This window comes from Vombatus ursinus, unplaced genomic scaffold (genome assembly GCF_900497805.2).
Source record: "Vombatus ursinus unplaced genomic scaffold, bare-nosed wombat genome assembly UNPS02015106.1, whole genome shotgun sequence".
In the NCBI taxonomy this organism is placed as follows: domain Eukaryota; kingdom Metazoa; phylum Chordata; class Mammalia; order Diprotodontia; family Vombatidae; genus Vombatus; species Vombatus ursinus.
The window spans coordinates 824,633-847,067 of record NW_020954884.1 but is presented as its reverse complement, the minus strand read 5'-3'; the positions used below and the strand labels follow the sequence as shown (position 1 = coordinate 847,067).

Sequence of the window (22,435 nt, the reverse complement as noted above, 5' to 3'; positions counted from 1 at the left end):
ATTAAGATAGCCAAAATGTGAAGATCTCATCACATATTGATAACCCAGCCATTTGAATACATCCTAAATCTTTTAACATTTATTTGAAATAAACACACCAAAACAGTGTTATGCAAGATTCAGAATTAACCTCCATTGTGAAACAGAACAAATCAAATGCAGGAGTCATAGGCTCATTGCATTTTAAAACTGGAAGGGACAAATATTGACAAATTTAACAATTTTTCTTGTCCCTGTTGAGAACATCTTAATATAGGGGGAGGGGGGCACACTGAGTTGTCAACTGAATTTTTTTGCATACTCCAGAATTATTTGATCTTACAAAGGTACAATTTGAGTTCTCAGTTCACAAGCTATCATCTTATCTCTTTCTTACCCTCCTTCCCTGTCAGACTTCTATAAAGGAGTCTACCCTCTATGCTTCTACTTCCTTCTACTTACTCACATTTTGCACTATGATTTCTATCCCCACCACTGAACCAAAATTGCTCTAAGATCATCAGTAAACTCCAACCAATCCACGAGGCTTTGATTTTTTTTTTCAGTCTTCATCTTCCCTTACTACTCTGCATTTAGATGGATGGATATGTAGATAGCACATTTGTTAAGTATTTGCTGTGTATCAGGTGTAATGCAAAACACTGGGGATACACATAAAAACAAGCAAGACAGCCCCTGCACTCAAGGAACATATATTCTTTTGGAGAAAGAAAACCCATAAAAAGGGAGCTAGAAAAGGAAGGGTTAGGCGTGACTGGGGATGTCCTGGAAGTGAGATAGAGGCCCAGAACTTAGAAGGAGCATGCCAAAGCTGGCCTTTTAAAGCCCAGGATATCTCTAGTGGCTGATTCCCATTCAAGTGAGGAGGGGATATCATAGTCAGAGTGTAGTTGAGTTATAGACAACATTTCCTAAAATATTCCTGATGCAACCTGACCAGAGCAGAGAATAGCAAACTGCCCCCTTATTCCAGAAACAACACTTTAATCAGGATGGCATTAGACACTCTTGACCATCCCCTTCTTGTTGAGCATGATGATTCCTTGGCTTCCATGATGTGCACTCTTAATGTGTTCCTTGTGTTACTTAAACTATTTATCTTCTTCACTGGTCCCTCTTTCCTCTTCCTGCTGGGCATCTTCTCTTTTCTCTTTATGCTATCTCCTTTGAATAACTTATCTTCTCCTGACTTCTAATTATCACTTCTGTAATAATTAGAGTTATCTCTCTCCAGTTCTGTGTAGTGCTGTATGTCCAACACTTGCTGCATGTTCACCTATTTCATGTGGTTGTTGTAGGGAAATTGCCTTGTAAACCTTAATGTGATACATAAATGAAAATTCATAGAATCATAGATTTAAAAGGGAAGGGACCTTTGAGACCAGCTAGTCCAACTTCCTCAGCTTGTAACTTTCAGAGATAGGATCTGAACCCAGGTCTTCCTGACTCTTAAGACCAGCAGTCTATCCACCCTACCATGCTGCCTCACTCTCTGAGCTGTTGTTACCACTGCTCTTATTAATCTGGATAAGCTAATAGTGTAGAATTAGAGGATCATGGATTGAGGGCTGGAAGGAACTCCAGAGGAAGCCATTTAGGTTAATCCTCTTCATTTTGCAGATGAGGAAACTGTGACCAGGTAAGTTATATGACTTGCCCAGAGTTGATCAGGCAGTAAAAACCAAAGGAAGTACTAGAACCCAGATCCTCCAACTCTACAGTGATGGCTCTTTCCACCATACCATGCTAAAAAAAAATGAACTTAACATCCTTCCCTCCAAAATCAGCTTTTCCCAACTTCTGTTTGTAGCACCAGAAAACATAAAGTTACCTAAACTTGAAAGCCCAGTCATCCCTTTGTACCTGTTTCTTCATTCCCCAAATTTAGTAAATCCCAAATCCTGTTGATTTTCTGATATCCTTTTGATGTTAGTACTTCCTGAAAATGGAATGGATCATAAATTGTCCATACCATCGTGATCATGTATGACTCTTATCCATTCTCTTCCCTCAAATCATCCATAAGAATTCACCTCATACGCTAGTGGTCTTCTTAGAGGCAGCATGATACCGTAGAAAGAATGTTGGATATGGAATCAGAGGTCTTAGGTGCAAATTCTCACTTTGCTACTTTCTGTCTATATAGTTTAAGACAAGCCTCTCGATTTCTGTGGATAGCAGTTTCTATCTGTAGGTTTCTGAGAGGTAGGTCTCAGATCTCTTCCAGATCCAGGATGACCCTTGCTTTTATGTGGGTATCAATGGAGCACAAGAGCTGTCCAGCCTTCATTCTTGCTACAAGAGAAATCCACTGTCTTTTCTGGTCAACATCTGTCTCGTGATTACCTTTAATGCTGCTTATTGATTCTAGCCCTACAAATATCTCTCCTGTCCTCTTCTTCTTTCTAATTCCATTACACCCTCTGTCATCTAGGACCTCATCGCCTCTTTCCTTACCCATTTTAACAAATATCCAACTTTTTTCAGTTCTTTTCCAGTTAATTCTTCATACAACTGCCTATGTGATTTTTTTTCCTGCTTCACCATTGTGATCACCTTATTCTCCTGGTCTAAAAACTTTTAGTATTTTGCCATTGTCAACGAAGTAAAATACAAATTTCTTAGTCTAACTTGAAAAACCTTTCACATTCTGGCCCCAAAGATTGTGAGGAATGCACTTTGTAATCCATAAAACATGTTATAAGTGCAACCTATCTTTCTAGACTTATTTCACAGTAATATTACTCTCTGTTACCTATCTTTGTCTTGCCCTCTCCTATTTCTTTGCCTTTCCTTATACCATCCCATCCCTTGAGTGGTCTCACCCCATCTCTACCTGGTAAAGTGTTTTCCTTCCTTTATGTTACAGTTAAGGTCCTACCTTTGCTATGAAGCACTAACTGATTTCCACTTCACACACACCCTAACCCCACCAACCTTTCTCAAGCGAGAAGTGATTCTACTTCAAATCTCTCATGACATTTGGCTTGTCTTTTGCATTTGTTGTTTAATTTGTTTTATCAATCAATTAGTAAACATTTATTAAGTACCAGTGTGTTAGGCGGTGGGGATATACAAACAAAAGCAAAGCAGATCTTGCCCTTTTTTAAATAATTAATTTATTTATTTTTAGTTTTCAACATTCACTTCCATAAGATTTTGAGTTTTTCTCCCCCTCCCACTTATTCCCCCCTCAAGACAGTATACACTCTGATATAGGCTCTACATATACATTCATGTTAAGCATATTTTCTCATTAGTCGTGATGTAAAAAACAATTAGAACTAATGGGAGGAACCACGTGAATGAAGCAATAAAACAAAACAACAAAGGAAAAGGAAAGTAAAGAGTTTCCGTCCATCTACATTCAGACTCCACAGTTCTTTCTCTGGGTGTGGATAGCATTTTCCATCGTGAGTCTTTTGAAGATGTCTTAGATCCTTGCGTTGCTGAGAAGAGCTAGGTCTATCAAAGTCAGTCATCGCACAGTGTGACTGTTACTGTGTACAATGTTCTGGTTCTGCTCATTTCACTCTGCATCAGTTCATGTAAGTCTTTCTAGGTTTTTCTGAAGTCTGCCTGTTCATCATTTCTTATAGCACAGTAGTGTTCTGTTACATTCGTATGCCACAACTCGTTCAGCCATTCCCCAATTGATGGGCATCCCCTCAATTTCCAATTCTTTGCTACCTCAAAAAGAGCTGCTATTGTTATTTGTGCAGATATCTTCTTAACATCCTTCTCCTTACTAGACTATAAGCTCTTTAAAGACAAGGACTATGCTTGATTTCATCTTTGTACCTGTAGCACCTAGAATCATGCCTTTTATGTAGTAGATGTTTATTGTTTATTGCATTGAACTGAATAAAATAGACAAAGTCCCTCATGTTATTTGAATCTTGATTTTCATAGAGATGAATTTCTATTCTTATCTTCCTAAGATCTAAAAACCATTGAAACATGAAACTTTACTCTTAAAAAAGCTTCATTTGTTAAAAATTAAATAATATATTTGAACATTTTAGATTTTCTATCTCATACCTTCCTCTAATGATCCTATGACTAACTACCTTCCCCCTCCATGAGGCTAAAAGGGGTCCTATGATAATGTAGTCCAACTCTCATTTTTCGGATGACAAAATCAAGTCCCCAGAGAAATTAAATTATGTACTTAAGTTCACATAGCTAACAAATGACAGAGATAGGACTAGAACTCATGTCTTGGGTTTCCCAGTCCAATTTTCTTTCTATGGTACTGCTCTTGATTCTAGGCTTCTACCTTCTGGAGCAATGCAGAATAAATAAATCTAATCCCCCTAGAGAGATATGATCACATACATACACACACACACAACCATTCCTTCATCTCTTCTTCAGGCTAAATATTCCCATCTCCCTTAATAGTTCTTCATGCTGATATTTCAGTCTTCCTATTGGGAGCTAATCATGTTCTCTCTGTAGTCAATTTAGCATCTTTAGCTAAGGGCTATCTGCATTATTTCCTGAAGAGTTCTACTATAACAGTATGGCATACACAGTAAAATTCCCTATACCACAGAATCTCTCTAATAAGGTAAAAATCTCATATCTTAGTGGTGACATTTTTCATAGAGTAAGATTATTTATGAGGTGGAGCCCAGATGGCAGAGAAAAGGCAGTGATTCACCTGAGCTCTCCCCAAAACCCCTCTGAACACCTTTAAATAATGCCAATAAAGTAAATCCTGGAGTGGCAGAATCCATAAAAGGACAGGATGAAATAATTTTCCAGCCAAAATCAACTTAGAAGGTCAGCAGGAAAGGTCTGTTGCACCTTAGTGAGAATGGAGCACAGTCTAGTGCAAGTTGTGCCAGCACAGACCAGGCCCCAGCAAACTAGGAGCAGGCCTTGGGAGTCACTGGATCAGCAGCAGCAGCCATCTGCTTCCAGAGCTCTCAGCCCACAGATGTCAAGGGGGTCAAATAGCTGGTCAGAAGGAGATTACAGGGGTCTCTTCACTTGCACTGGAGGTAGGACTCTGTTGCTTTGCCCATACTCAGATCAGGGTCACAGTCCTGGGTAGCAGTCCCAGAGCAAGGAGGAGCACTAGCCTACTAGAGCTTGTGGCTGCACTAGAGTAGAGACCCTTGTTGCAGTTCCAGGGAAAAAAAGAGTGCTTTGTGGTCACTCACAGACCAGAGCATAGACCAGGAGAATGATAAATGTACCTCACCTTAGGTCATACCATCTTGGAAGAACTGAAAATTTACAGGTTCCTAGAAGTATCTCTGAAAACAGCTGCACAAAACCCCTGAATCTTGGGGCAGAGGGAAGCCCTCCATCCTGAAAGCAGAGCTCTACTTTAACAAAGAGTTAAAAGTCAAGAAATAGACTGGAAAAATGAGCAAACAAGAGAAAAAAAATTTTGACCATAGAAAGTTACTATGGTGACAAGGAAGATCAAAATACACTCAGAAGATAACAAAGTCAAAGCTCCAACACCCAAAGACTCCCAAGAAAAATATTACTTGATCTCAGGCCATGGAAGAGCTCAAAAAGAATTTTAAAAAATCAAGTAAGAGAGGTAGAAGAAAAATTGAGAAGAGAAATGAGAGTGATGCAAGAAAATCATGAAAAACAGTTTGGTAAAGGAGACACACAAAAAAATACTGAAGAAAATGAAACCTTAAAAAACAGAATGGGCCACATGGTAAAAGAGGTACAAAAAGCCAGTGAGGAGAAGGAAGCTGAATTGGCCAAATGGAAAAAGAGGCACAAAAATTCACTGAAGAAAAAAAAAAAACTCCTTAAAAAATAGAATTGGCCAAATGGAAAAGGAAGTACAAAAGCTCACTGAAGAAAATAATTCCTTAAAAAATTAGAATTGATCAAATGGACGCTAATGACTTCATAAGAAATCAAGAAACAATAAAAACAAAACCAGGAGAATGAAAAAATAGATGAGAATGTGTAATATTTCATTAGAAAAACAATTGACCTGGAAAATAGATCCAGGAGAGATAATTTTAAAATTATTGGACTACCTGAAAGCCATGATCAAAAAAGGAGCCTACACATCACATTTCAAGAAATTATCAAGGAAATTTGCTCTGATATTCTAGAACCAGAGGGTAAAATAGACATTGAAAAATCCACCAATCACCTCCTAAATAAAACTCCCAGGATAATTGTAGCCAAATTCCAGAACTCCCAGGTCAAGGAGAGAATATTACAAGCAACCAGAAAGAAATAATTCAAGTATTGTGTAGTTTTAGCAGCTTCTACCTTAAAGGATCAGAAGACTTGGAATATGATATTCCAGAGGGCAGAGTTAGGATTACAACCAAGAATCACCTTCCCAGCAAAACTGAGTGTAAACCTTCAGGGGGGAAAATGGATATTCAAAGAAATAGAGAACATTCAAGCATTCTGAATGAAAAGATCAGTGCTGAATAAAAAAAAAAATTGACTTTCAAATACAAGACTCAAGCATAAAAAGGTAAACCGGAAAGGCAAATCATAAAGGACTTAACAAGGTTAAACTGTTTACATTCCTTCATAGGAAGATGATACTTGTAATTCAAAAACTTTATCATTATTAGGGCAGTTAGGAGTATATATAGACAGAGGGCAAACGTATGAGTTGAATATGAAGGGATGATATCTAAAAAAATAAGGGGTGAAAAAGCACTAGGAGAAAGGGAAAGGGAAGAATAGAACGGGATAAATTATCTCACATAAAAGAAGCAAGAAAAAGTTTTTACAATGGAGGGAAGGGGAGATGAGAAAGGGGCCATGTGAGTGTACCTTACTCTGATCAGAATTGACTCAAAGAGGGAATAACATACACAATCAATTGGATATAGAAATCTATCTTACTCTGCAGGAAAGTAGGAGGGGAATGGACTAAGACAAGGGTGGGAGGAGGTGATAAAAGGAAGGGTAGATTGGAGGAGATGGTAGTCAGAAGCAAAACACTTTTGAGGAGGTAAAGGATGAAAAGAGAGAGAGAATAGAATAAATGAGAATAGAATGGAGGGAAATGCATTTAGCAATCATAACTGTGAAAAAAATTTTGAAGCAAGTTTCTCTGATAAAGGCCTCACTTCTCAAATATATAGAGAACGGAGTCAAATTTATAAAAATAGGGGCCAATTGATCAATGATCAAGAGATATGAACAGTTTTCAGATAAAGTAATCAAAGCTATCTATAGCCATATGAAAAGGTGCTCTAAATTGCTATTGATTGAAGGAATGCAAATTGAAACAATTCGGAGATACTACTTCATACCTATTAGATTGGCTAATAGGACAAAAAAGGAAAATGACAAATGTTGGAAGGGATGTGGGAGAAATGAGACATTAATGCACTGTTGGTGGAGTTGTGAACTGATTCAACCATTCTTTACAGCAATTTGGAGATATGACCAAATGGCTATAAAACTTTGCATATCTTTTGACCTAGCAGTGCCTCTAATAGGTCTGTATCCAAAAAAAATTTTAAAAAACAAGAGGAAAAGGACTTATATGTATGAAAATATTTGTAGCAACTCTTTTCTGGTGGCAGAGAGTTGGAAATTGGAGGGATGCCCATCAATTGAGAAAATGGTTGAACAAATTGTGCTATGTGATTGTGATGGAATACTATTGTGCTATAAGAAATGATAAGCAGGATGCTCATAAAACTGAAAAGATTTACATGAGCAGATGCAAAGTAAAATATACTGTGTAGAAAGTAACAGCAATATTGTAAGATGATCAACTGTAAATGAATTGGCTATTCTCAGCAGTACAATGACCCAAGACGATTCTGAAGGACTTAGGATGAAAAATGCTGTCTGTCCCAGATAAAGAACTGATGGTGGCTGAATCCAGATTGAAGCCTACTGTTTTGTTTTGTTTTGTTTTTTTTAGCTTTCTTTTTTTTTTTTCTTGAGTTTGGTTTTTTTTTTTTGGTCTGTGTTTTCTTTCATAACATGACTAATATGGAAATATGTTTTGCATGACTATACATATATAATCTATATCAAATTGCTTGCCTTCTCAATGAAGAGGGTGGGGTTGCTGCTGCTGCTGCTGCTGCTGCTGTTTGTCCTTTGTTCTTAAAGAGGACCATGACATCAGGGAGGTGATACCATGACATGCAAGTGAATTGGATTTAGTGAGGGAGGGTTGTGCAAAGTCACCAGCCTCACTCTCTCCTCCAGAGCCATTTGGGTCCAGTGTCCAGATATGGATCAGGACCACTGGAGATGGCCCAGGATGTAGTAGGGGACCTTGGCCTTTTCAAGCTGAGGTCTTCAACAGGTCTCAGTTTGACTGAGACAGTGCCCATTCAGTGATTACGGCTTAATAAAAATGAAGCAAAGAATGGGCTCTTTAAAAAAAAAAAAACAAATCTGGGTGTGGCTGTTTGTCCTTTGTTTCCAAAGAGGACCATGACAAAAAAAGATCAAGAGTGGATACACATGCTAAGCTATCTTGAAATGGAGGAGGCCATCCCCTGGGGCTCTCCCTGACAAAGGTACCAGTCTCTGGTCTAAAATAGACCCAAGCCTAGAACATGACAGTGAGAAGGAACCTCACTAACAGCAGGCTCCAGTCCTTTCATTTAACAGACGAAGACAGGATGCCCATCAAGGAGAAGAAATAGGGACAAAGGGAGGCCACATCTATCCACACTCCAGTGTCCTTCTTAAGAAAAATTCCTCCAAAACTCTCCTGCTTTGATACTCATGTCGGGCTCTTGAAGATCATTCCAGGGACACATGAGCCTCAGCTGGAAAGGCTTCCAGGATGATACTAGTGACTTCCTTTGCAGGCTGGCTGAGGACCAGACTGACTCCTTGGGAAAGGCCCAACCTACCCTGGCAGGCTGGCCAGGAGTGCATAAATTAGTGACTGGTATACTACAGCCCATGGGGCAGGAGGATGGGAGAGAATTTGGAATTCAGAGTTTTTAAAATGAATGTTAAAAAAATTTACATATAATTGGGGAAAAATAAAATACCAAGAATTCAAAAAAATTTAAAACACTATTTATGATCAAATTTCAGAGGAAATAATATTGCATTTTGAATATGTTAGGGTATATATAATGATTTAAAAATACCCAGACACCTCACCTTGTTATTTGCAAAACTTATGTGATGCTTTGCATACTGCTATTTTAGAACTGGGGCAGCTACGTGGTGCAGTAGTTATAGCATCAGGCCTGGAGTCAGGAAAACCTGAGTTCAAATCTAGCCTCAGACCTTTACTAGCTGTGTGACCTTAATCCTGTTTGCCTCAGTTTCCTCCTGTATATAATGATGGAAAAAGATACAGCAAATCACTCCACCATCTTTGCCAAGAAAACTTCAAATGGGGTTACGGAGAGGAAAACAAGAACTTCTAGAATTAAAATGGACTTTTAAAATTAAATGTTAAATTTAGATTTTAAAATTTAAAAATATCGCACATTGTTTAAAGAAACATAAAGCTTAAATTATTTGCTTATAAGCATGACACATTTTGGAATCTTAGAAAGTTTTTTTGAATAACTGAATCTTACAATGTTGCATTTCTAGGAGGCTTACCGAGAAGAACAACTCATTAACCGTCTAATGAGACAGTCACAGCAGGAGCGTCGCATTGCTGTGCAGCTCATGCATGTTCGGCATGAAAAGGAAGTTTTATGGCAAAACAGAATTTTCAGAGAAAAACAATATGAAGAAAGACGACTAAAAGATTTCCAGGATGCTCTTGACAGAGAAGCAGTAAAATATCTCTTCCTTAAAATTTTTTGTGTTTCCTTTTGATCCATTTTCCTAAGCCACATATAAACAAATGGTATCATGCCTCTGGAATTTAATATATTGCTTAGACATGTTTTTTTGTTTTGTTTTGTTTTGTTTTGTTTTGTTTTGCAAGGTCCCAGTGAAAGCAAGAGCAAGGCACGAATAGGAAATGGCGAGTAGTTGAGTTAAAACCAAAACTTACCTTGCTTGTGTTTCACTTTTCTAGCCTCTTACATGTGGCCTATGAAAACAGATTGGCATCCAAAGAAATTGAATTACAGATTTTACGTTTGGATCGTCTTCTATTCTAAATCTTCACCTGTATACTGAAATGTGTGAATAGTTAGGCTTTGGAAAATATATAATATATAAAATAGATGAGAATGGAATTTTAGGGAGCTGCCTGTACTCTGCTGATAGAGGCTGCTTATACTCAGGAGCAGTAAAACTAAGATGTTGTTGTTGTTGTTGCTGTTGTTTTCGTGGTAACTATTTCTATATGAACTCAATCCAAAAACACAATAAATAGAACTACTTACAGGTCTGGAAAACTCATTCAGTATTTTCTGTCTCTTAACTAAAACTTGTAAATTCTCCTAAATTCCTGCAACAATGAAACTTACCAGCTGTCATTTACATCTGCTCAGGAAACAATTGTGAGGTAAGGGAGGTTCTAGATTGCAAACATCAGAGTAAGCACATATGGAAAGAATATGGTTCTGAGGACTAGGCATGTGAATAGGTGGAGGATACGCAAGCCTAGCTACTAGTTAGCATCTTTTCAAGAATAGCCATAAAGATCATGGGATCTTTTCCTGGGAAAAGAAGTGGAAGAGGCCCACAAAATGGTCAGGGGCATGTGCGGAGCCAGAGAAGATGCCTGGGGATGGATATCAGACGTGCATTTCAAGGACTCCATTCTTACTCGTTTTAGGTGAAAAGCAGGTATTTACACTAGCTTCTCATGATCTTCAGTGCAGGTGTATCGTTTTTGTTTTGTTTTGTTTTGATTTTGTTTGTTTGTTTGTTTGTTTTTGGCAAGGTTCAAAATGATATGGAAGATTGAGGAAGTAAGTAGGTCCAGGTCTTGATAGCTTATTACAGCAGCTTGGAAATGATGGTCTGGGTTCTCGCTACCATCTCCACATTATTATTTTGGGTACTGCTATTTATTGTGCTGCTAGGGAATATAGTCAGAGTCTCATTTGGCTTAATTATTTTGCCTGAAGTATCTTGTGTGCACCATGGTCAGTCTCATTGCCGCTCCAGAGCCAAGACACAGAGTATACCTAAGAGAGTCTAAGAGTGGGCACTGCTTGCTTATTTAGGCTAAGTAATGACATTCAATCCAAATGAGAAGCTTGTCTTGCACTGGTCATCTTTATAGTCAATAACCAATCTGTTTTTTATAGGTCAAATATATTAAACTACAGTACCTAAAAACAAAAGTCATTTCTGGAGAATTTTAAGAAAGGACAATTTTGTTTTAGAAAGCTTCAGTGGTACGCACCGAATTGAATGACCACACTCTTACCTTTATTAAGATGAAATCAGTCTGATATTAGGGAAAACAGAACGATGATTTTATTCTTAATCTTCTCCCATTTAAAAAAAATTGTAATATAAACTCAAAGTAATGTGAGTAATATAGTACTTTGGTTCATTTTGACCAGGAGTGCTCTTTCTTCCCTATAATCTAAATTATCTAGGTAATTGTATCATCCTTCTTCTTTGCCTTTTTCTAGGCACACGCATGTGAGTGTCACTGTTTTTCTTCTCTTTCCAATGAAGTTTGATGAATTATCATTTTTTATTCTGGTTAAATTAAGCAGTTATTTACAGAATTACTCATTTTGTGTCTTAGGCTCTTGCAAGACAAGCCAAGATTGAATATGAAGAACAAGCCCAAAAAGAAATAGAAATTCATGAAAGAATAACAGCAGAAAGAGCTCAAGCTCGTTATAAAAAGCATTATACAATGTGCGCAGAAATCTTGGACCACATCATTGATTTCTCAACTAAAGTAGCAGAATATCGAGACTTAACTCATAAGTAAGTATGTGCTTTTAATAATCAGTGTAATGGAAAACAAATAAGCAGAGAAAGAAAAAGAAAGGATTGGTAAAGCCTTCAGCTTTAGTAGAATGAGTTCAAGTTCTTTGACAGAAGTCAAAGACATTGGCCTCCTCAGACCTTCATTGTTGTTTTAACTCAGAAAGTGTTAAGATGCAGGAATTTGGACAATCACTGTATTTCTGTCTGTACCTCAGATTTTCTCTTGATAATGATAGCTCTATATAACCAACATACAAAAGAGAGTAAGATGTTTTGACCTTTTTAGAAGACTAAAAGTATTCAGGAATTTAAAGTATTATCATTATAGCTATAAGCATATACAAAATTATGCCATTATGATATCTGAATAATAAAATTTTATGCAGTTTTTTTGTGAACTTCATGGGATTCATATGCTAACCAGAGTAGTGGTGGAGGTGGTAGTAGTAGGAGTAGGAGTAGGAGTAGGAGTAGTAGTAGTAGCAGTAGTAGTAGTAGTAGCAGTAGTAGTAGTAGTAGTAGTAGTAGTAGTAGCAGTAGTGGTAGTAGTAGTAATAACTGGCATTTATATAGTTCTTTAAGGTTTGTGAAGCACTTTCCATATATTTTCTGATTTTAGACTTACAATATCCCTGTGAATTAAATGTTGCAAGTATTATTCCTATTTTATCTATAAGAAAGCTGAAACTCAGAGATTTTTGTAATGACCTATGTATTCCCCAGAGGTTCTAACAATTTCCTAGATAATATAGCATAAAATGTTTATGAAGATATTCATGAAAAAAGACATGATAAGATCAATTATATATAAATATATATGTATATAATTATATATTCAATCATAGAATTCCCTTCCTTAATTCAGGTAAAGGGTGGGGAAAGTTTTCTAAAAGTTATGTTTCATTTTTGCTGTCACACCAGGGCCCACTCAGATATAGATGTTAGATACTGGCTGAGAAGCGATTAAAACTGAAACTGAAACAAAGTCTAAGTGATCAGGAGTATATTAGGGATGAGAACAAGGCCTGGGAATCAGGATGAGATAAAGAAACTATCATTCTGACTTCCTGACCCTTCCCTATTCTTCATGCAATAGGTCAAAAGTCGGACAGACAAGACTCAGGATAACAGATATCAGAGGGCAAAGTCATTAAGGAGGTTCATAGTCCAAGAAAAAAAAGTCAGATCATCAGAAACTAATGGAGCAGAATAAAATAAAGCAAAAACAAAAAACAGATACAAGGGCCAGGTTACAGGGAAGATTTGAATGAGGAAAAGATAAGAATTCCTTCAGAGGGTCCTTAGGGAAACCTTTTAACAAGGGCCAAACAGAGAAATTTGTCTTTTATCCTCAAGGTTTGTGAGCAGACAGGTGATCTAATTGTGTTGTGACTAGGAAGATTATATATGAACTATATGTAGGGAATGGATTGAAGAAAGAGGAGCCTGATAATATAGCAACCAATAAGAAGGATCCTACAGAAAGAAATATTGCATAGGACTGTCTATCACCTTAGGATGTTGTATTCATGATGGCCATTTGTCATAAGACCCTACATTGAAGCTTAGGCACCATCATCTGTTGTAGAGGATGGAGACAGAAGAATTCCATGAAGAGCTTGATAAGACCTTCCAACATGATTCATCATGTACTTTAAAATTTGGTGCCTTCAATGCAAAGGAAGAAGTAGAAGAGGATGAGAAATAATAGGTTGGAAAATGTGGCTCAGAGATAAGAGACAGAAGAGGTCAAAGGTTTGGAGATTACACCAAAATATTAAGCCAATAAATCATGAATACTTTCTTCAAAAGAGTTGAGACACTTGATATGTCAAGCATCAAATAATACACACACACACACACACACACACACACACAAAAGTGAGAAGAATAGAAAAAAAACTGATACATAGGAGCCATTTTGAATTAGTTTCACAGTATACAGTCAGATTATTGATTTGTTAGAGCAAAGATAGAAATAATACAAAATTAGAGAAAGAATAAAAATGGAAAAAAAATGTCTTGCAATTAAAATAACTATGGCCATGCCGAAAAGAAGTAAAACAGATAAAAGAACAGTCATTGACACAGACTATTACTATTTCTTAAGGAACTTTAGTCAATGTAAATAATCCAACAACTGAAAGACTAAATTATCCTGGAAGCTAATTTGTCAAGTAAATGTTTGATCTCTTTGCTAAGCAGAGATAAATGGCAATCAAAGGAAACACTTGACTTATTTCATTTAATATTGTTACCACTAATAGTAACAGCGGATACTTAAGGTTAATTTAATATTTAATAGTAAGTGTTTTATAAACATTATTTATGTGATCTTCACAACAGCCCTTTTAGGTAAGTTATTGTTATGTTCATTAAGAGGTTAAAGGACTTTGACACAACTACTGGGAGACACTTTTCCAACCAGTTTCTAATATAAAGCTAAGTTTAAAATACAAATTCATCTGTAAAATCATGAAAAGGATGATGGTGGAATATTAGGAACAACATCTACACATAAAAATATCTTTAAGTGGTAGAGCAAAAACAAAGTTTATAAAGAGATTGACTTGAAACCTAATTATTTCATGTCATCCAAAGAGCATTGAAGAAATTAGGACAACATACATGAAAAAAGGGGAATTACTACAACAAACTATCCTCTCCTTCAGTGACAGCTGAATGAAAGTATTTGAACTCTTAATGTCACAGTTTCCAGTGTACTGCATGAGGAAGTAGAAATAACCATAGAGAAAATAAGGAAGAAAAGGTGAACTGAACCAAATATACATAAAGGAAATGGAGTTGATAAAATATGAAGTCATTGGGGAATTGATTCTCAAGATATGTGAAAAAAAGGATACTAATGGTTCGGGGGAAAAATTGGATGTTCTTTGTAGCAAAATAAAATGATTGAAAAACACCAATAATTACCAACTAATATAAATAATGTTCCTTTTGTACAAAAGCTTTATAAGAATAATTTGTTCAGGAAATTCTTGATGAAAAGAGAGCAGGGAGACTTTTGCAAACTATTTTATAGCAGATCATATTTTTATACTCATATCATCAGAAGAAATATTCAGAGAATGCAAAATCCTGCTGCGTTTGTTATTTGTTGATTAAAAACCAACAGAACACCATTTGATTCACTAGAAGAATATATATATGTATATGTATAAAATGTATATTGCTATCTTTAAGATCATCCTCCAATAAGATGTCTCCTATGCTTTTATTGAAGGCAGACATTCCTCATTGAGACAGGTAACAAAAGAGACCACTCTGACCCTCTAATCATAAATATTCAATGAAGAATGAATTAGGTAGACATATGTTGCAAAAACAATGCCACCATCATGGAGAATGCCCAACATAATCCAAATGGCAGAGACCTTGTAAAGTCTCCTGTCTGTAGGAGAGGTTGTGCTGATTCATCAAGCCTTGAACCATGGTAGAGTTTTCTAAGCATGATCCACAATCAGTTCAATTACTTCAGCCAAACTACTTGCACAAGGAAAACCAAGTGGACAAAGAATATTTTTGAGATAGACTGACACCCTGTGGACAGTGTCCACCAATCCATAGATCTTGAACTGACCATACAGATGAATACAACAGTCTGGGTCTAGAATGGAATAGGAGGAGACAGATAGACTATATTACATTTACAATATCATACATCACTTTTTATGAACTTCTAACCTCAAGCTTGTCTCTGAAACAAAGAACCATTTTTAAACGCCAACAGTCCTCCAGTAATGTTATATGAGCAAGAAGCATGAAATAACTTTAATCTCCAAAGAACTACAGTTCCAGGCCAGCCAAATCTTGATGGAAAGACATATGATGCATGGAAGGTATGAATAGGCTAAAAGATATTAACACAGTATATAAAGATATGATTAAAGAGGTACGTGATGCAAAGGAAGGGACCTTGTCATGTAATAGGAGTAAGAGATAACATATAAACAGGCCATGTGATGTCAAGAGATAAAGAGGACATTTCTAATCACATTGCTTAGATCCCCTAAGGATGTTTTACGGGAAGATGCAGAAATGCATCTAAGAATGAGAACAACAACGAAAGAATGAGAACACATCGGTCAGGAGCAACATAGACCACTGGAGGGCATACTTTCCTTGAGGCAATCACAAAGCCATCAGAGTATTGAAGCAAATACAGGATTGATCTGAGAGAAAAGAGGCTTGAAGTGGGAAGCCCAATTACTAGGCTATTACAGCAACCCAGGAAAGAAGTTTGAATAAGGGTGATGATTGAGTATATGGCAAGAAGGAGACAAACTTTACCAAAATTGACTAGCTAATTGCACATCAGGCAGGACAAGAATGTGTCAAAAAATGATTCACAGGTTACAAAATTAGGTTACAAATTGTCCTCAAAAGAAATAGAGAAGTTTGGAGGCCTACTTTTTTTAAGCAGGAGAATAGAGAGATGATGGTGATAATCACTTCCTTTTGGGGCTTATTAGTTTTGAGATGTATGTTAGTCTGATTGATTGTGTGCTTTGGGTTTTAATTGCACGGTGCCATAACTAACATGCATAAGTGACATATAAGATTAGTGACGTGTATTGAAAGATACATAAGATGAGGTAGAAATCAGCAGCCTCCTCCCCTCCCAAGTATTTTTACACTAGCCACGAAGTGGCAGGCCTTTTGGCACAACTGGCCCCAGACCTCAACTTACCATATGCTGTGGTCTCCAGTAAACAAAGGTGTGTTCCAATAAGCAGGTCATTGCTCCAGTACAGAGACAGCCATATATTCTCCTTAGTAGGAGGCAGATTTTGTAAATCTTTGTGGAAGCCTGAGTGCAAAAGTCCTAACTGTGTCCTAATGACATCTTCTGGTACGTTGTTATGCAAGGCATTTCATGAGAAGGTAGGGAGTGGGGGGAACTTAATACATAGGGGATGAATGACCTTATCTCTGAGAGAGGGCTGTAAGAACAGAGAAAACCAAATTCCTGGGAAACAGAAATCTTAAGCAGAAAAGCAAAATGCAAGGCATGTGTATATGATGTTCATACAGAGATTCAATGGAATAAATAACAACTGATTTCCTCCCTTGTCCATCTTTTGAAAGCACATGCTTATACCTTAGAAACATAATAGTGAGGGAGACATAGATAGGCAAGCTTATATTTTCTGTTGATGGTGGCAATGCCATAAGTAAGATATAAAGAGGCCAGAGCCAAGGATAGTGACCTCTATGAAGGTCCAAAATGTTAACCGTACTGATTCATTAGCATGCCCACCAAATCAATAATGCTTTCTAACACCGATTTGCTCTTCTAATTTACTTAAGTCTACTAAAATAGAGGTGTTCAATCCAGTGTTTGAAACCAGGATCAATTTAAGACCACAAGTAAACATTAAGAACCATAGCACCAATGGATCCCACCTGGCTCAATGAGTTCTACCATTTATAACTGTTGCATATCAAACTAGCTACATAAATATTATGGAGCCAGAGTATTTTCTTCTCTATATCAACGTCAGAAAAATATCTAATTGTTTTGTGGTTTCAGTGTGGTGTCCAGCCATCAGTGGACCATCTGTTCTCTGTCCCTATTGAACTTTTGATATCTTATCAAAGTTTCTCTCTCTCTCTCTCTCTCCACACACACACACACACACACACACTCATATAATTGCATAATCATCCTAGTACAGGGATGGGGACCCTGCGGCCTCGAGGCCACGTATGACCTTCTAAGTCCTCAAGTTCAGGCCTTTTGACTGAATCCAAACTTCACAAAACAAATCCCCTTAATAAAAGGATTTGTTCTCTAAACTTGGACTCAGTCAAAAGGCAGCACCCAAGGACCTGGAAGGCCACATGTGGCCTTGAGGCCACAGGTTCCCCACCTCTGTCCTAATACAATCCAAATTAAAGCAGAAATCATAGAAACAATTTAATAGCCACATAAAGCAAAACAATGACATTTTAAAATACACAGATACCGAGGGGCTTAAAATACATTTAAATTATTAAAGCTATCAAGACCCAGCTCCATAAACACATATTTATGTGTTTCTATGTATATGTATACATATACACACACACACACATACACAAATGTTGTTGTTTATTAGTTTCAGTTGTATATGACTTTTTGTGACTCCATTTGAGGTTTTCTTGGCTAAGATAGTGGAATCGTTTGCCATTTCCTTCTCCAGCTCATTTTACAGGTGAGGAACTGAGGTAAACAGGGTTAGGTGACTTGCCCAGGGTCACATAGCTAGTGTGTGTGTAAGGTTGGATTTGAACTCAGGTCTTCCTGACTCTAGGACTGGCATTCTATCCTTTGTACCACCTAGCTGCCTATGTATCTATAGATAGATATTGATAAATGTAGATATAAATATACACACATATATGCTACATATGTGTATGTGTGTGTGTGTATAATTTCAGTCTTCACATAACTTAACTCAAAGGTCATCAGCTGTAAAACATCCAGATTACCATGCACCTTGCTCTTTTTCTAATTCACTTTTCTAATATGAATGGAGAATCTTACTTAAGTATGGTACTGACCTTTTCTTCTCATATGTCATTATGACTATTTAATTTTTCCACTCTTTTCTAATTTCTGCCTGTGCTGACTAAATTTGTATTTCAGCAGTACTCCCAAATACATGTAAGTCACTCAGACTCACACTTGCTTCATCAGCTTCTCTACATGAAGCATCAAAATTAATTCTGTGAGACTTCAGCATTACATTGTAGGTTTTTTCTTTTATTTCCCCATTGTGGAATTCTTAAGGCTAAAACTACTAACTTGACTGGAATCATAGCAATGTGTTCTTCTAGGCTCTGCATTTAGAGCTCTTTTTTTTAAATAATAAAAGTCAATGTAAAATGCTACTGTTCAGCCAGAGACAAGAGTAGGAGCGTTGTGGCTAGGAGTCTTGCATTTTTTTGTGGATCCACCTTTGTAGTTGATTTCCTAAGGGCACCTGTACTTTCCTTTAGGTCTGGAGTTTTAAGTCCAAGGAGTCCCAAATTCCTCTTCCAGAGTAGTTCCTAGAGCTAAACTCCAGTAGTTTAAACTTATGGAAATCAGTAGATTCAACATTGGAGGTGTTGGGGGAAAAGGAGGGATATCTGAAGAGAACAAAATTCTGATTCTCCTAGTCTACTAATCGTAGAAACCAGTAGTGGTAGTAGGTGGTAGTACTAGCAGCAGTACTAGTACTAGTAACTAGTAGTGGTAGTAGTAGTACTAGTACTAGTACTAGTAGTACTAGTACTAGTAACAGGAGCAATGATAGCTGACATTTATATAATGCTTACTATGTGCTGGGCACTATGCTAAGAACTTTACAAATATTATCTCATCTGATCTTTACATCAACCCTGGGGAGTAGGTGCTCTATATCAAAAAAAAAAAAAGCTTTTCGAGGTAGAATATCATTAACCACTTGGGAAATTTTGTTTACAAGTAAAATCCACATCCCTGTTATTTAATAGTCAACATATAAAATGTTTTTCCCCCTAGATGAGCAGGCTAGTGCTCCAGGACAGTAACCTCATTGCAAATAACATTTAAAAATTTCTATCTTTAATTAACATGTGAAAAAAAAATGATGGCAGTCAACCAGGAATGAAGAGGGTATGTTTAGAAACTGCCCTGGCATTTACTCTGTTGTTTCTCCTCTCAGCAGCTGTTCTTTCACTGCATGGGTTTAGGATTTTTTTTTTTTACATTCTGAATATATAACCCATCAGTGAATCCTTTTTATCAGATTGAGGGCCCTGCAAACTTAGAGTGGTAAAGGTATTAATTAGTGTACCCTATTATTTTATTGTCCTTTTTATTTCATGGATTCCAGGACCCCCTTTCTACTCAGTTTTATTTTAAAGAAGAATAATTCACATTTCCTCCGGAGAAGGGATTGTTCCTTCTCATTAGCATCTATTTACAACTATCAGTTGCAAACTTGGATATAATTTTCTGAATTATTCAGAAGGAAACTTTATGCTTCTTTTTTCTCTTTTTAATTTTAATACTTTTATTCTGAACTTAAACTCCAGAATAAGAAAACATTTCCATCTGCCCAGCAGAACACAAAAGGAGGTTTTATATAAGCTGAGTCTCCATTTCATACAACTAGCTTTAACAACAACAAAAAATTTTACAAAAATTTCTACAAGTTACTTTCAAAACTGTTGCTTATCTATGCTTCCTTCTGCTCATTTTTTTTCAGGAAATCATCAATAGATTCCTCTTCTCTTTACTTTGCTCTCTCATTCTAATAGTTTAGTCAGTTTTCACTTTTGCTTTCTTGAAATAGAGTATCTAGGCTTTTGTGTTTTTCTTTTTAATCCTTGGAGTCAAGGATTATCAAATTCTATCTCCTTAACCTGTTCTCTAGATCATTTTTTATATCAGATATCTTATATTTTCCTCTTTTTCCAATCTTTTTTTTTTTTTTTTGGTGAAGCAATTGGGATTAAGTGACTTGCCCAGAGTCACACAACTAGTGTTATGTGTCTGAGGCCGGATTTGAACTCAGGTCCTCCTGACTCCAAGGTTAGAGCTCTGTCCACTGGGCCACCTAGCTGCCGTTGCTTTTGTTTTAATATTTCTTGCTATCTTTTGGAGTCATTGATTCCTGTTTGTTTTATTCTAGTTTTCAGAGCATTTGCTACCTGTGTAAAGTTTACTTCTAATCTCTTTATTCTCCTTTCAATTATTGCCTCTGGAGCTTTTGTTTCATTTTTAATATAACAATCATAATAATAATAATGCTAGCTAATGTTTATACAGCACCTACTATGTGCCTAAGTGTGCTAAGTGCTTTACAAATGCTATCTCATTTGATCTTCACAACAACCCTGCTATTATTATCCCCATTTTACATATGAGAAAAATGAGGCGAACAGGTTAAGTGGCTTGCCCAGAGTCACAAAACTAGAAAGTTCTGAGACCATATTTGAGCTTAGGTCTTCCATACTCCAGGTCCAGTGCTCTATCCACTGTGGCACCCAGCTGCCTTCTTGCTTCACTTCTTCCAAATACTTCTGTAATCCTTATGAAAACCCAATTTTTCTCCTTATAGTAACCTTCTTGAAGTTGTTATGGAGTTTACTTTTTGTTATATTTCTTAACATCTCTAGAGCTACAATAAATTTTTAGATTGGTTGATGTGTTCTCTGGCTTCCTTCTCTCTGGTTTTTGATTTAGCAGTTAGAAGACTGTTGATAAACTTGAAATCAACAATTTCAGTAGAATGGTAATGTTAGAAACCTTTTAAGAGATTGAGAAGTAAGTGGATAGTAAGAAGGTGGAGAGGGAAAGCATAGATGACTTCCAGGAGAATGGAAGTGAAAGGAAAGAGAGCTTTGGGATGGTAGCTTAAGGTCAAGTAAAGGGTCAAGTAAAGGAGGGCATCCTGGCCATATAGCAGCAGGGAATTAACTCATGAAGAAGGACACTGCCTTTCCTAATCTCCCATTCCCAACATGGAGCCCTTCTTTACAAGGGGAGAAAAACTCAGTTAAGCAAAATGACTATGTATGATAGAATATGTGAATGTGTGACACTATGCTCCACAGGCCCATACCTTCTTGCCAAGAGAAGTTGTTTTTTGGTGGGATTTCTATTTGGGGGGACCAAGAGTGGCCATGACAATTAATATGTTTGACTGGTTTTTGGTGTTTTCACTTACATCGTTGTAATCTCTGTATTTTGCTCCCTTGCTTTTGCTTACTTTATCCTGTATCAGCCCACATAAGTCTTTCTGTATTTCTCTGAGTATCTCATATTCATCATTTCTTATGACACAGTAGTATTCCCTTGCTTTTCTATAGCACAGTTTGTTCAGCTATTTTCCAAATATTTCTAGATATTTTCCTTTTTCCTCCCATTTTTTGCTACCATAAAAGTATAACTATGAATATTTTGTTATATATAACCTCCTTAGGATATATATATATATATGTATATATATATGTATATATATATGTATATGTGTGTGTGTTGTATTGCTGAGTCACTGGATATGAACAGTTTAATGGCTTTCTGGCATAATTCTAAATTATTTTCCACAAAGATTGAACCAAGTTACAACTCAACCAAAATTCTTAGTCTTCACAAAGTTTCTCCCCTCATTGACTGTTTCCCTTGTCACATAGTCATCAGGGTTGTTTTCATTTTCATTTTTCTCTATTATTTCTGATATGGAGCTTTTTCATAGGCTATTGAAATGATATGGTTGTTGATATATGGTGATCATGCAGTCATTAATAATTTTGTCTTTCTTCAAGTAAAAACTGTTCATTTCCTTCAGCCACTTATTTGTTGTGGAATAGCTTTTATATATTGAAGCAGTTCCCTATATGTCTACTCCACAACCAGTTCATTAGTGTACCTATTCTTCCCTTATCCCCTCCACAATATTTTTTCATTTCTGATAGGTGTGAGGTGGTACCTCAGAGTTGTTTGAATTTGCCTTTCTCTAATAAATAGTGATTTATAGTATTTCTTTATATATGACTCTAAATAGCTCTGATTTCTTCTTCTGAAAACTGCCTGTTTATATCCTTTAACCATTTATCAACTGGGAATTGACTATTATTTTATAAA

At 36.6% G+C, this 22,435-nt stretch overlaps 1 protein-coding gene across 1 annotated transcript in view; it reads left to right on the top strand.

Moving 5' to 3' along the window:
* The window catches only part of SPEF2 (sperm flagellar 2), a 222,718-nt gene that overhangs the window by 67,573 nt on the left and 132,710 nt on the right, over nt 1-22,435 (top strand). The window contains exons 8-9 of the mRNA XM_027846244.1: nt 9,550-9,738; nt 11,624-11,811. Coding sequence (XP_027702045.1) covers nt 9,550-9,738; nt 11,624-11,811 — 377 coding nt within the window. The remainder of the gene's footprint in view (nt 1-9,549; nt 9,739-11,623; nt 11,812-22,435) is intronic.